The sequence below is a fragment of the Mus musculus genome, chromosome 18 (assembly GCF_000001635.26).
Source record: "Mus musculus strain C57BL/6J chromosome 18, GRCm38.p6 C57BL/6J".
In the NCBI taxonomy this organism is placed as follows: domain Eukaryota; kingdom Metazoa; phylum Chordata; class Mammalia; order Rodentia; family Muridae; genus Mus; species Mus musculus.
Window position 1 is genome coordinate 14,999,551 of NC_000084.6, and position 15,622 is coordinate 15,015,172.

Consider the following 15,622-nt stretch of genomic DNA (forward strand, 5'->3'; position numbering starts at 1 on the left):
TAAAGTACTCAATATGGCGTGCAGTTCAGCCTTGAATCGTTTCTTGTTGTTATTTCCAAGTGAGTCTAACATCGGGCACCAGCAGGTGCATACATGCAAGGAGTCTCTGCCTTCTTCCCAGATCCAACTGGGAAGAATGAGGACTAGGCTAAGGCTTTCTTTGCTTCTACACACATTTATTTCAGCAACTTTTAATTCACTAGTTCAGTCAAAACTGAACCTAACTTTCTGTGCAGAGATGGAAGAACATGATGGTCACAGAGGTGTTGTGTGTGATGGTGAGGGAGCTGCTTCACACTCAGGGCCTGCAGCTCAGGAGCCGGTAGGTTCTTGTCCACTGGGTCAATGGGGCAATGGGGCAATATGGCGATCCCAATGTAGCGATGCAGAGATGCACCACAGGACACTGAGGACAAACAGACTCAGCATGCAAGCAAATTCTGCTTCCAAATGTGAATTAAAATACATACTGGACTTTTGAGTTAATTTTTTTTTCAAATAGATGTTACTTGGGGTGAGGGGATAACTATCTGAAAATAAAATTATCTTTAAATTTAATATAGGAGGCAAGTTAATTCCCTAAAGGGTCTACTTACCCTATACAGTAATCTTTCCCCTTTCCTTTCCTTTCCTTTCCTTTCCTTTCCTTTCCTTTCCTTTCCTTTCCTTTCCTTTCCTTTCCTTTCCTTTCCTTTCCTTTCCTTTCCTTTCCTTTTTTTAAGATAGTGTCTTAAACAGCCTAGGCTGGCTCAAACTCATTATATAGCAGACATAGTCATAAACTCCTGATCCTCCCTCCTCCACCTCACAAGTGCTGGGATTACAGGAGTGCTCCACTATGTCTAACTATTGTTTTTCTCAGTGGTATTGAGCTGCTTAGTGAAATACTGCTTATGACTCATATTGGCTGCTTCTCTCTGCTGCCTCTGCCTGATAAGCTACAGAAGCTGTTTGTAAGAGAGGGAGGACTTTTATAGGTTAATTGTGTATTCTGGTAGAAGAGAAAATAAAATCACCCATCCAGGGAACACCAAAGGGTGATGAGGAGAGGTAGGTACCCTTGTGGTCTTTTCTCTACATTATACTTTAAGACAACACTTCCCATGTCTGGCCTTTAAAGCAAGGCCCGTCTTGCTCCCTGGTGGCAGAGGAATCCTATAGCTGTAGAGCACATCTTACTAAAGGATTATTCTCCCAGCACAAAATAAAAAAGCCAGGTTCATTGTTTAAACACAGAGGCTGTTCAACTTTTCATTTGTTCACCTGTGTCCCAGGGGAGAACTGTGGGAAAGCAGGACAGTGAAATAAAGAGAGGTGGCAGATGAAGACCCCACCCCATCAGTCACCCCTGGGAAACTCCACACTTCCAAAGTCTAAGGCTCAGCCAGTTCTTGCTCCTCAGCCACCGTGTGCATGCCCTGTCATCGCAGCGGCAGTACGACCTTCCTTCCCTCTCTGCTGACACTCCACAGTGACCTATCTTGGCACACTTCAGTGCAGGCACCAAATTGCTACCACGAGGGTCAAAAGGCAGGGCATAGCAAAACAGCTTAGTCACTAGTGTGCCGTAACTTTCTGGGTTGCTTGTTTTGTAGATAGATTCTCTCTATGCAGCCCACCCAGGCATGCCGCATCCAGGATCCTCCTGCCTCCCTTCCTGAGCTATCAGAGTATAGAGATATGCTGCTGAGCCTGACTTCATGCAGTAATTCTGAAGAAAAGTTTGATGAACCATTTGGCAGATCAGATGCATCCTGTAACAGCATTTATTTGGGGGTGGGTGAGTGGGTGGTGTCTTTGAAACATGAGCTTACATGACAACACAGTGGGACTCATGTCTGGAATGACAGCATCAAAACTGGAAGCATGAAGATGGAAACGATGACATCACAGAATCCTCAGACTTAGCAGGATTCCAGAAAGTTCCCTAGGCCAAGATACAAGTGCACAGAAATGCAAACACTGACTTGATTGTCTTCAGAACATAGTCTTCAAAGATTCTTTTATTTTAAGGCTTTAAAAAATGTATTTAAGCTGGGTAGTGGTGGCGCACGCCTTTAATCCCAGCACTTGGGAGGCAGAGGGAGGTGGACTTCTGAGTTTGAGGCCAGTCTGGTCTACAGAGTGAGTTCCAGGACAGCCAGGGCTACACAGAGAAACCCTGTCTTGAAAAAAACAAAACAAAACATAAAGTGTATTTAAAATGAGGTGTATAGGTATGTGTCTGTGTGTATGTTTACGTATGAGTTTGTGTGTCTGTGGGATAAAGAAGAGGGCGTGGACCCTCTGGAGTTTACAAATTACTCAGTACGATTCTAGGAACCAAACTCAGAGCCTCCGGAAGAGAGGGCAGTCTTAACCACTGAGCCATCTGCCCGGTTCCATATTGTAGGTGGTTTTGTTTTGAGACAGGGTACAAATATATATAATGTAGGTGGCCTGGCATTCACAAGCCTGGCCTCTCTAATCCTCTCACAGTACACTTAGCTGGCTTCCCCCTCAGTGAGTTGAGTCTGTGATGTCTACCATCATATATGAGCATGATGCCAGAAGACAGAACTCTGCTGGCAAGGGCACGTGCTTGCCTCCTCTAGCCTAAAGCTCTGAATGCACACACCCTTTGGGTGGCCATAGGCGTCAACTCCAACGCTGTAAGAGGAGTCTCGTTTGAGTTGTGCAGTTACCTACATATCCCTGTATGCTTAGTAACTCAGCAACTATTTTAGAGATATCCATTTAGCATAATCTACTTATGTGGGAGTTAACTCATGTACTGGGTTTAAAATATACAAAAGCTCTGTCAAGCCATCAGCTCAGAAGGCTCAAGGAACTAAAACCCGAGAGCTCCCTGCCAGTGAACTATTTTCACTGAGACCCCTAGTTTATTACCACCCCACAGATTCTATTAATTATGTGGTTCATCCCACTTCCCCACTTGAAAGAGTTCACATCTGAATAAGCATAAACAGAACACCACTAAAATTACTTTTGCTAGAAGGGACAGTGACGGATGCAAAAGACCCCACTTTGAACTCAGACAAGCTTTTCTTACAGTGATTGCTGCATGAATGTTCACCACACACATATGCCCAGAGCAAATCTTCAGGATGCCATGTCATTTGGCACGGAGCTTAATAAACAAATTATTGCAATATTTCAATCTTTCATTATCAGTGGTGTTAATAAAGTATCTGCAGTGTTTTTGAGCCAGTCATAATCAGATCTGCCCTTCAAATCTGCACAGGCCAGAGAAAAAGCATCTACAAATGTCTCCCATCAGATGCTCACCCTGTCCAAATCAAGTGAGCAGACCTGTACGGAAGATTCTGATTCCATCCATTTACTCCCCGCCTGCCCCACCCCCTTTAAAGTGGTGCTAGGTTTGATCAGGCATGTTGGGCAAGTCCCTACCTCTGAGCTACATTCCAGAGTCTCCCACCCCCTTAAAATTTTGCTGTTGTTGTTGTTTTGAGACACAGTCTTGATAAGTTGCCCAGGCTGGGCTTAAACTCACAAACTTGCTGCCTCTGTTTCCCGAGTAGTGTAGCTCAGATTACGGACCCGTACCACCAGGTCCAGCTAAAAATATTTGATGGCGGCATAGTTTTCTTGAGCTTTCTTTGTTGTTGTCCCTTTATTTGAGAAAACGGACAGCGGACCCACAAGACCTAGTCTGTTGACTTCTGACAGCCCATCTTTACATATTCATGGCTGTCTACTATCCCTGTTCAGATTTGCTTCTGCTGTTTTGAAAGTGCATCCCTTTGTAAACCAGCTTAGCCTTGAATGCAATATGCTTCTACTTCAGCCTCCCAAGTGCTAGGGATCCAGTTTGAGCTGTTGGCCTTGGTCTTGTTTTTGGTTTATTTGTTTGTGGTTTGTTTTGTTTTTGCTTTTGCTTTAAATGTAATTGGTATAACGTTAGTCCGGATTGGAAGCAGGTGTTCCTGTGGATTGACGCCAAGCTGGAATCCCGGATGGAGAGTCCCCGAACTCTCCCTTCCTTTCTTGGTGAGTACTTGGACGCAGACTCAGATCCCTCACAAGTGTTGTACCCCAAACTATGCACCCCCGCACATCTTCCACCTCACATCTTTTAAGGTCATTTGTTACTTACAAATCAGAATTTCTTTAACTAGAGGTCTTTGCTGTAATCCTTGAAGCCCCCCTTCCCTCAGGGCCATGGCACCAGAAGAAACTAGAGAAGACTCAGGAGCTCTGAGAGGGTACAGAAGGGGCAGCCCGTCAAGGAGGCAAGGGTTCAAAGCACCCCAGAGTCTAGAGAATGTGTTCATGGGTAATGCAATTGGCCTGTCTGGGTTTATTGGCAGATGGTTGACTGGGTTGTACATCTGTACAGAACTTAGAAGGGACTTGAACACCTATGGGGAAAATCACAAACACGTACCCTTCTAAGTGACTTTGCTAAAATCTGAGGGTTGGTCCCTTTCTGGAGTTTCTTTGAGATGAATATTTAACTACTTACGAAACTGTCACAAGAACCAAGGAGGAGCAGAGCGACACACGCAGCCAATTGAACACTAAGCCAGCGTTATCCGACCAGCACACTTTGCTTTAGGTTTAAAGCCATGGAATCAGAAGTTTCTTTGAAACTTGACATAAGCTTAATGCTCTATCTGGTTGGGAAGGAGGGAGGTAAAGTGGGGCATACACGAGAGCTCATGATACCAGAGACAAGGAAGGAGACCCCAGCATCACGTCAGGCTGTCTCCCAGCTGTGGAAAGGAAGTTCTGAGAATTTGGAAGACAGTGTGAGAGGAGTCAATTGCGGAGTGGCTGATCACTGTACATTAAACAAAGGACTATGATGCACTTCCTATAATCATGTGCAATGAATAACCTTATAAAATGACATATTTGTACCTGTTTTATATGAGAGAAGGCAGGTATTCAGCCATCGGATCCTACCAACCCATCAAAATACTGCCAGGCAGATGGCAGAGCCTACATGTAAACACAAATAGTAACGAAGCAAATTACTTTTTCTCAGGCTGGAGGTGAGACTTAGGGATAGGATATGTGCTTTCCATGTACAACAGCCCATGTTTGACCTCTGAAATATCAAAAGAAAAAAAAAAACTATTGTTGCTGCTGTGATACTGTGGGCAAATGGTGACTGGAAATGACAAGAAAACTGAGGAAAGCATTCAACGAGTCTGCCTTTTGTTGATGAGAAAAAATTCAATTTTTGATGGATGAAAGTATTGGGATGGGAAAGTGCAGGTTTAACTCTTTCCATAAAAGCATATATTGCTAGTTTAGTGCTTCCATATAGGAAAGAAGGTGCATAAGCAATTTTACATTTTCTAATGGTCACATGGGAAAAATAAAAATAAGAAAATTTGTCTGAAATATATTTCTATTTAACTTAAAATATTATCATTCCAACATGAAAAGAAAGCAATATAAAAAACAATTTTACATGGTTTTTTGGTTTTATGTCTTAAAGTTTAGTGTGTAATGTATGCCACAAGGGAGAAGGCGTCAGTTTGGACTGTCCTTTCTTTGGGTGCTCAAAGCTGCATGGGGCAGCTGGCTACTGTAAGAGACCAAGCCGGGAGAGAGACTAAAGAAACCTATGGGATTTGATCCACATTTCAGGATATGAATAATGAGAGACAAAATTATGGACTGGAGGAATATTCATAGAAAGTTAAGACTTGAGAAGTCTCCAAATGAGACATTAACTGAGGTCCATTCCTAAAACTATGTAATACCCACAGGAGGTGAGTGGAAAATTCCATGGGACATCAGCAGACTAAGAGAGTGGTTAACCTCTTGTCTTCTACAACTACCCAAAGGCCAAGTGGATCCAGAGCTCTACAACCCAAGAGCTCTCCAAAGGCTTGAACCTCACAGACCATTAGACACTGGCAATGTTCATGCACCTCCACTGAGCAGCACAGAAGAAAGCCAGCTGCTTAAGGCATAGGCTAGTGGTCCAGAAACCCATGTCCACGTGTTCCAAACTCCAGTACCTTGGCATGTGCATCTACTCAAGTGTGTACACCTATATGTTCATGTATGTATGTGGGTCTTCAAAGAATGCACATGAGTAAGGAGGCCGAAAGTCAACCTTGGGTGCAATTCCTCAGGAGCTGGTTTTGGAGACAGGGTCTCTCATTGGCCCAGAGCTTGCCTGATGAGCTGGTTGGCCAATGAGCCCTAAGGGCCCACCTATCTCTGCCTCCCTAGTGCTAGTGTTCTAGTTCCATTCTGTTGCTGTGATAAAATACTCTGACAAAAAGCAACTTAGAGGAGGAAAGAGTTTAGTTAGCTCATATTTCTAGGCCACAACAAAACACTGAGGGAAATCAAGGCAGAATTCAAACATGAGCCTTAAATAAATACCATAGAGGATGCTGTTTGCCAGCTGGCTGATGCTTAGCTATCGTCTTACACCACCCAGAATACCTGCCTAGGGATGGTAATGGACACAGCGGGCTGGACTTTCTTATATAGATTATAATCAAGACACTTCCTCACAAGCATGCCAATTTGATCTAGGCAATTCTGCAACCCAAGTTCTCTCTTCCCAGGTGACTATGTCAAGGTGAGAATAAATACTAAGTAGACAACTGGGATCATAGGAATACCAGCTGTTTTACGTGAGTTCTGGGGACTGGATTCACACTTTTATGGTCAGCACCTTACCAACTTAGCTATCCCCACAGTCCCCAAAGACCTCCTGAGTAAAAACATAATACCCCTACATGGAAAACTCCATATCATGTAAGTTTGTTTCATCCATAGAACTACTAAAAATATGATACAAAATGATCTTCAGGACATGTATGTAAATTATATATATGAAAAATAAATGAATTTCAAGTTGAAACATGGGTTACCTTTCCCCATATAGCTCATTAGATATAGACAAATATTCTAAAATTTGAATATGTGCTAAATCAGAAATACTTCTGTATTATGTATTTGGACGTTAAGGCCCTCAAGCTGCATTAACATCTCCCTTATGTAAGAAGTTTAGAAAGCAAACCAAAGCAAAAGGCCACCTGACCAGGCCACTGACTTGCTCTACACCTAAGGACAGGATTTAGACCTTTGTATATATTCTGTACTTGACCCTGGATTTAACTCCTCATTTGAAAGTCCAGCACAATTTTCTGTAGTTGATGTTAGTATTAACAGAAGGATGGAAAGAATACAAACAGGAACTATTTTAAAAGAACAAAAATTATAGAGTCATATTCTTGAAACCTCTAGCCACTGTGACCATGTGACTCAGTCTCACCTTAGTGTTTTTAAGTCATGCCTGCCCTAACAGCTGACTGTCAGGATTACATCATTGTAGTTCCTTCGTGGATAGCATATAAACCTACATTTTAGTCATTTCATTTTTATCATGGAAATTAAATCGGGTTATCAAGAGAAACATTTTCCTACCCTTTTCATCCCAATTATCAAATTATTTTATATAATACTAAGTAGCCAAGAGAGATCTGAAAAACTAACACACCAGTCTCCATAACATTTTTACAGTAGCTATAATTTTTTTCTTTTCTATTTAGGCTACAATCATTATTCTCTCTCTCTCTCTCTTTCTCTCTCTCCCTCTCTCATCTCTGTCTGTCTGTCTGTCTGTCTGTGTCTCTCTCTCTCTGTGTGTGTGTGTGTGTGTGTGTGTGTGTGTGTGTGTGTGTGTGTGCGCGCCAGCCCATACATACCCATGGTATACACATGGAACTTAGAGAATAATCCTCTGGATTCTCTCCTTCCACCATGACATGAGTTTGAACTGAGGCATTAGGTGGCAGTAGTAGTAGTAGTAGTATTTCACCCTGCTTACATCATTTTTAATTTTTAGATTGGGTCTCTCTACAGTCCTGGCTAGTCTTGAAATTATCGTGTAGACCCAGCTTGCCTTGAATTCATGATCCTTCTCCCTTGGGCTCCTGAATAATGGAATTGCAGGCAGATAATGCCCAGCGCTCAGAACATGACATTTGGACATGTACTCCATGTCCCCGCTTGTGGAGGCCAGGCATCCATGGCCCTGAGCAGCTTCTGTAGGTCATGTCTTACACTTGGCAGTGGCCAGTCCACACTGGTCTTCTGATCATCCCATGCATGCACTTCTGAGAATGACATCACTTTTGCAGTTACCTGGATTCGGGGTATTTGGTGAGGGTGGCCAGGCTGCTGGTGTACATGTGGCCGCCCACGTCGATGTGGACGGGTGCGTTGGATTTGGTGAGCTGAGCTGGAGTTGGAATGCCTTGGTTGTTCAGTGGCGATGCAGGGGATCGAGTGATCAGAGGTCTTGACATATTGGGCCGACTGTCCTACAGAGAGAGAAGCACATTTAGATGTGGTTCTGTGGTGACTGGAACTGGAAACAGATCATAAGAAATGAGTGCGTGCCAATGGGGATCAATTGCAGTAAAATCTGAAAAATAGCAGGTTCTCTCACTTTTGCCGTAACAATTTATTAGCAAAACAAACCCTGCAACAGAGAGAAAGAAAACTTCACGTGCTCAGGGTCCAGTCCTGATGACTCTCAGGGCTTATTATACAAATGGATTTTCACAGTATACAAATAACAAGGGGCTTGTGGAAAAATTCTATTTATTTCACATGAAAAGATAATCAGTGCTTAGACAATACACACCCAGATAAGATATGTGTGGTTTATACTTGTCTTCGAACTTTCTCATTGTTATGCACAAGGAACTGGGGCAGATCTTTCACCATGTGTGTTCTGTAAGATGGTTTCCTACAGTTCTAGTTTGTGAATCACTAAAGAGGATGCTGTACAGTTCTATCTGTCAGCTGCTCAAAGAGGCACCAGGGGTGTATCTGTCAGTCAGACCCCCAGTTCTCTTCCTTGGGATCTGAGACTTTGGGATGCTTCAAACAACAGAACCCTCAAGTGTTAGTTAAATATGTGCATGTGGATCAGGGACAGCTTCTTTGCTGTGCTCTTGACTCCTGAAGAGATCGGGTTACCGAGGTGTGGATGAGGCAGATCCTGCCACCACAACAGTGTAGTCACAGCAGCTCAAAGTGTGACGCAGCAGACAGATCAGGATGAGGGCAGCATGTGGCTGCACAAGGACATGTTTAAGGAACTGCGCTCCCAAGAACAGAGAGGAGGCCAGTTATCCTGGGATACAGCATAGATGCTTAAACACTGAGTGACTCCCAACCACAGGCAACTTACATCAAGATTCTGGCACTCCACAAGGGTCAGCTATTTAGAGTCATCAATTTGATGACCTAATTGGTGATCAATTGAGGACAAAACTAAAAGAGCATTCTGTAAGGCTGACCACACACACACCCTCAAGTCTGTAATTTAGCCAGAGACTGTTTGCAAACATATTCACAACGGATGCCAAAAATGGTGCTGGACATACAAGAGGATTCTGAAAAAGTGGCTGATGGAGATTGCAGAAGGAAGTTGCTTAGTCTTAAGCTTAAAGTGCAACATGATGAAATGTATATTTGCAAAACGTCATAGGTTTCTTAATTATGGAACAGCTTGAGGCTCTACCTGGAGCTGGTAGACCTCTTAGAGATGTGTTAAGCACAAGTCCAAGCAGACTTCCACCAGGTCTGCTTCCCCAGGCAGCCACTAACAGGGGGGTGATGGCGCCTTTCACCAAACGTTTACCATCTGTGTGGTGCCCTTCTGCATGGTACATGAAACAGAGCCCAGAAACTGTCACTTGGAGAAAGTTCATTTTCAGCTCCTAAATCAGGTGGCAAATTCTTGGGAACTCACTGGAATATTCTTTACTGTATTTTTAAATAATGCAAAATAGAAATTAAGAACACAGAAGGGTGCTTGGAACACAGAAGGAAAAGGAGCAGAAAGAGTTATTAGGCAGAGGGGAAAAAACTAAACAAAATTGCAGATGGCAGAACATATTAAAGTTAAAAAGTGCCAGAAGTAGCAATTGCAGTTCCAGGAGACAGAAAACATACTTTACCCTTAAAAGTGATCGAAGCCCATGGAGATGCAGTAAATAAACCGCTAGCTGTGTAAGAATGAGGAATGCTGTTAGAGTTCATACACGGCCTGGCCTGGTAGCATGATTCGGTAAGTGTTCCTACTGCCCACTGGAGAGAAGCAGGTGACGGCTAGGGAGAGTTTGAGTGAGCTAGCCTGGCGTATGGACCAATCAACAAATAGTAGTGTTACTGTTGCTGCAATGAAACACCTTGACCAAAAGTAAGTTAGAAAGGAAAAGTTTTATTTGGCTTACGCACAGTCCATCACTGAAGGAAGTCAGGACAGGAACTCACACAGGGCTGGAACCTGAAGTCAGGCACTGACCCAGAGGCTATGAAAGAGTGCTGCTTATGGGCTTGCTCTCCCTGGCTTTCTCAGCCTGCTTTCTTATAGAACACAGAGCCACCAGTCCACAAAGTGCAGAGCACCCCACCCCCATCAACTACTAATTTAAAAAAAAAATGCTCTACATCCTTGCCTGCAGCCCAATCTCATGGAGGCATTTTCTCAGAGGTTTCCTCCTCTCAAATGACTTCAGCTTGTGTCAATAAAACTATCCAGCACAACTGATCCCTTGTTAATGTAACAGCCTCACACGTCACTGCTAAGCCACTCCTGATCTTCTGAACTCCTCTAAGGCTTGGGCCACCTCTCTGGCTCTTCAGTACATACAGCCTGTTCCGGGCTCTGGCTGGCTGCATGCACTTCACTGCTGCTGCTGCTGCTGCTGCTGCTGCTGCTGGTGGTGGTGGTGGTGGTGGTGGTGGTCATCCCATCGTATCTCTACAATGTTGGGGTCTCTTGCTGCAACTAGGCTGCACTTTCACCAATAGCCTCTCCTAGGCTCTCCTCAGGGACCTCAGCCCTGTCACACATTGCTAGGCCTCAACTATTCTCCATGACCCCTTCATGCCTTCAAGTCCTGTTCCACCTGGGAGAATCTTTCACTACCAAGTTCAGCTGCCTATAGGAGGTAAAACCTTATCCACCTCTGGAACACAGCATCTGTGTGTGGCCCCCGAGGAAACACTTCCCAGAATACTTCACAGCAATGATGGTCTCTTCTTAATCACAGCTGACTCTTCAGTCCCAGTTGACCAGCACCCATTGTTCCAGAAAAGCAAAGGTTTTACTATGGTGGTTCCGGTCTTGTGTTAATCATAGTTGATTCTTCAGCTCCAACTGAGCAGATAATCGCAGATTCTTCACACAAATGGCCTGGTAGAGTCTTTGCTTCCCTCTGAACCTTCGCAAGCCAGGCCTCCATCGTCTACAGTGATCCCAACATTCTTGTCTTCCAAGATCCTTCCTATAGCTCTCCGAGCTCTCAACACTCAATGGCTCTTCTAGCCCAAAGTCCCAAAGTCCTTCCATAGTCCTCCCCAAAACAACAATAGTCACGTCTGTCGCAGCAGTGATCTGACCCTAATTTCTGTCTTAGTGTTACTACTGCTATGATAAAGCAGGCTGAGGAGGGCAGCATTTATTTGCTTTAGATCTCCACACTGTGGAGCACGGTACAGGAAATCCCAGCAGGAACCTGAGAGCAGGAACTGATGGAAGCTGTGGAGAAAGACTCCAGGGCCACCAGCCCAGGGGGTCCCACCCACAATGGCTGGACCTTCCCAATTAATTACTAGTTAAGAACATGCCGAGCGGAAGCAGACTTCCCAGCCTGGAAGTGAACGTGAAGCAAATATGGCGGCGGCGGCGCTTACGCTGAGGACGCGGGCAGCAGTGACAGCCCTGCTGAGCCCCACAGCACCCACAGCACTCGCTGTCAGACATGCATCCAAGAAGACAGGTGGCAGCTCTAAGAACCTTGGTGGGAAATCACGAGGCAAACACTACGGCATCAAGAAAATGGAAGGTCACTACGTTCACGCTGGCAACATCCTTGGCACTCAGCGTCAGTTTAGATGGCACCCAGGAGCCCATGTGGGACTTGGGAGGAACAAGTGCCTGTATGCCCTGGAGGAGGGGATAGTCCGCTACACGAAAGACGTCTACGTGCCCAATCCCAAAAACACAGAGGCTGTGGATCTGGTCACTAGTCTGCCCAAGGGTGCTGTGCTCTACAAGACTTTTGTCCACGTAGTTCCTGCCAAACCTGAGGGAACCTTCAAACTAGTGGACATGCTTTGAAGTCCTGTTGAGACCATTGGATGGAGCCTGGAGCCCAGGTCACAGGAACAAGTGATGATGGAAGTCAAGGGTCCGGGTGAGAACAAAATCTCCACAGAAGAGGCTGGAGAGATGGCTCAGCAGTTAAGAGCACTGACTGCTCTTCCAGAGGTCCTGAGTTCAATTCCCATCAACCATATGGTAGGTCACAACCATCTATAATCTCTTCTTGTGTGCCTGAAGACAGCCACAATGTATGTGTATACACAAAATAAATAAATATTTTTAAAAAGAGAAAAAAAAAAAAAAAAAAAAAAGAACATGCCTTGCAGGCTTGCCTGCAGCCCAATCTTCTCAGTTAAGGTTCTTCTTCTCCTATTCCTTTACCCTATGTCCAGCTGACATAAACCTAGCCAGCAGAGGGACCCTGCCTCAAAGAAGGCTGAAGTCCCCAGTTGCCCTCTGATTTCCACATGCATTCAGTAACTTGTATATGCACATATTCACAGACTCACACACATGCGCAGGTATCATACCCCCCACATACACATCACACCCACACACCTCACAAAGCAATAGAAACCACTTTTAAGAGATACCTATTACGTGGCTTCCTATTAGAAAGTGATTCCCTGACTACACACACACGGTCACACACTGGCACACACACTCTTACACATGTACTTGCACATGCACACCTGTTACAATTCAGACTTTCACGGCACTGCAGAGTCTATAATAGCTTTTCAGTTGGACACATTCTATATCCTGCCTGAGGGTGCTTGCGCAGAAATGAACAGATTTGCTGGGTTAATGCTGTAGTTAGACTGTGACCTCATTCAGCAGAGCACTAACACTGCCAGCTCTACATAGAAGAGAGAAAAATTCAAAGCATAACTGATTGGTTAAGGACTCCAGACTTCTCCAGGTTTCTACCATTTACATTGTAAATCACAAATGGGTGGCTACTGCTAAGTGTAAAATGAAATCAGCATGTCTTAGGTGGGCATGGGATGAGGGCAGGGCTTAGTCCTAAAGAGTAAGGATTAGAATTGGTCTTCTGAACCGCCCTGCGTTTTCTCCTAGACTCTTGCCCCATCCCAGTGCACCTCATGTCCAGCACATGCCCCCTTAAATAAGATCTTTAAAATTTTCTTCTTCTATTGGAGTTCATGTACAGGTGTGAGGGTATGCATGTGTGTGCAAATACATGTAGAAGCCAGAGGTCAGCCTGGGGTGCCACTGAGGACATCTCACACTTTGCTTTTTGCGATGAACTCTCTCATGCATTTGGAACTGGCCAAGCGCAGCCAGGCAAGGGTGAGCCCCAGGGCTGCACGGGTCTCAGCTTCCCTGACACTGGGCTTTTGAATGTGTGTCAGCACCACGATCCGTTCTTTTTTCATGTGGGCTCTGGGGATTCAAAGTTGGGTCTTCGGGCTTGCAAGGCAGGTACTTTATTCACTGAGTCACATCCCCAGCTCCCAGTGAGACCCAAGGCAGAGGTGGCCAGAGACAGAGTGGATGCTCCCTCCTCTTTATGTAGACACTGAATACTTGGACAGAACTGATGCTACCCACTGCACAAAAGCTGTCGCCCCAGAAAACCAAAGATGAAGTCAGGGCATGGAACCCTGTTCTGAAAGCTGATCACACAGAAAACTATTTCTAAAAACACCTTTCTAGAGCTGTGCCTACAGCCCCTTCCTTCTCTCCTTGATATTAATTGACATCTCCTACGTGTGGGGGATGGTACCAGGTGCTAGACAACACAGTGAAGGATAAAGGCTAGCCCTGGACTGTGGGTCTGTGGGAGAAATCAGCAAATGACTGTGACTAGGGAACAAGAAGGCCAGATGACCTGCAGCATCATGGGGAATCACTTAACCCTGGTGTGGGCTTTGGAGGGATGGTGGAAAAGTCTGGGGTATAAGATACGGACAAGTACTGGCTCACTAGCAGAGCCTCACTGAGGCCCCAAAGAGTTGGAAAGGTACAGCTAGAAGCTGCAGTTCAGTACACCAGAGGTTTCAACCACTGATGTGTCACATCCTTCAAAAAAATTCAATAAAACATCCTTATGTCTGGAAATGGGCCTGAAGAAGAGGCAGGGAGCTAATAGTTTGCTCTCTGGACTTGAGGAACTGTTTGTAGCAGTGGGAATATTGCTCACTGTGGAAGTGGTACTTGATTGCCACAGCAGAGCATCTGAGGTTTTTCCCGTAATGTGGAAGAAATGGATATTTATTTATTGGTTGTTATAGAGACTTGATCTCACGTAGCTCATGATGACCTTGAACTCACTACATAGCAACATCTGGGATTGAATTCTGACCTTCCAGCCTCAGACTCCTGAGTGCCAGGATTGCAGTTTGTATCACACTGTCCAGCTTCTGGAGTTTTCATTGTAATGCATTTGAATTCATTTGACTTTTATTTTAAATAGCCCCTGTGGGCATTGGCTATCATCTTGGGTGATAGAATATTGTGGGCTTGACTTTTTCTTACTACATTGGAAGAGCAACTCATGACAAATCTAAAGTCTTTATGGCAAGCAGAGAAGCAAGCACATGCTCCCTGCTGGCTGCTGTTCTGTATTGTGCTTTGGCTTGGCCTGTCTTGGTTGCCTTTTGTTTGTCTTTTGCTTTTGAGACCCGGCCCTAACATGTAGCCCAGTGTGAGCCTGGAATTCAAGATCGTCTAAGCAGGAGAAGTTTTAAAACTTGAACCTAGGAGTGCAGGGCCCTAGCACACAGGCATTCTCCTTGTTCTTCCCAACGGCATTTCTGCCTTCCTAACTGGCATTGTGACAGAGAGAAAAAAGAAAAGAAAAACCACATAGTGAGAGAAAATGAGGGAAGGATGAGCCTTCTGGATGGGAAAGATGGCCATCAGACACAAGAGCACATGCTGTGTGTCTGTCCCAAAGAAGCAACAGGCAGACAAAGCAGGATGCCTCTGGAGAGATGGAGGTCAGAATGCTGGCGGTCTCAGGAGGCCATTCTCTGGGAACAGAGTCGAGAGCTAGAAAATCCTAGGTTAATCTGGGTGCTGCACAGGTATATCTAAGATATATTCGTACTCAAGATTTTGTTGTTTATTCTAAACTCTACTTAATTATGGTAAATTAAACCAAATATAATCTCTAAAGAAACTGACTCAAAACTCTCTTGATCAAATACTTACATTTCAGTGAAATGCTGCCTAAAAAACAAACCAACCAACCAGCCAATCAACAACAGTGGCTATGTAGCTCCAATAGAGTAGCAGTCACCACGAGAGGCCTGGGGGGCCCATTCCTAACAGTGGGGGATGGGGAAAAAGGTGTTTATTATTTCCTTTCACAGATTTTGCTAAATCTAACTGAAACATTCTGGCAAGAAGCAGCTCTCTGAGACTGTTTCTAGTTCCTCCCTTGCCCATATCTGGCCCACAGAGATTTCCCAGGCACGTCAGCCGGTTTATCTCTGCATTGCATCTCCCTGCTTCCGAGTCCCTCAA

At 44.7% G+C, this 15,622-nt stretch overlaps 1 protein-coding gene, 1 long non-coding RNA gene and 1 pseudogene across 4 annotated transcripts in view; 2 read left to right on the forward strand and 1 right to left on the reverse strand.

The window, feature by feature from the left end:
- Kctd1 (potassium channel tetramerisation domain containing 1) overlaps positions 1–15,622 on the reverse strand; it is a 182,762-nt gene that overhangs the window by 30,866 nt on the left and 136,274 nt on the right. For all 3 annotated transcript variants that reach the window (NM_134112.5, NM_001142731.1, XM_006525485.4), the window contains exon 2: positions 8,146–8,324. In NM_134112.5, the coding sequence (NP_598873.2) occupies positions 8,146–8,324 (179 nt within the window). The remainder of the gene's footprint in view (positions 1–8,145; positions 8,325–15,622) is intronic.
- Positions 1–15,622, forward strand: part of 4933424G05Rik (RIKEN cDNA 4933424G05 gene) — a 58,993-nt gene that overhangs the window by 10,556 nt on the left and 32,815 nt on the right. The gene's annotated exons all lie outside the window — the stretch shown is intronic.
- Positions 11,685–12,407, forward strand: Mrpl27-ps (mitochondrial ribosomal protein L27, pseudogene; annotated as a pseudogene).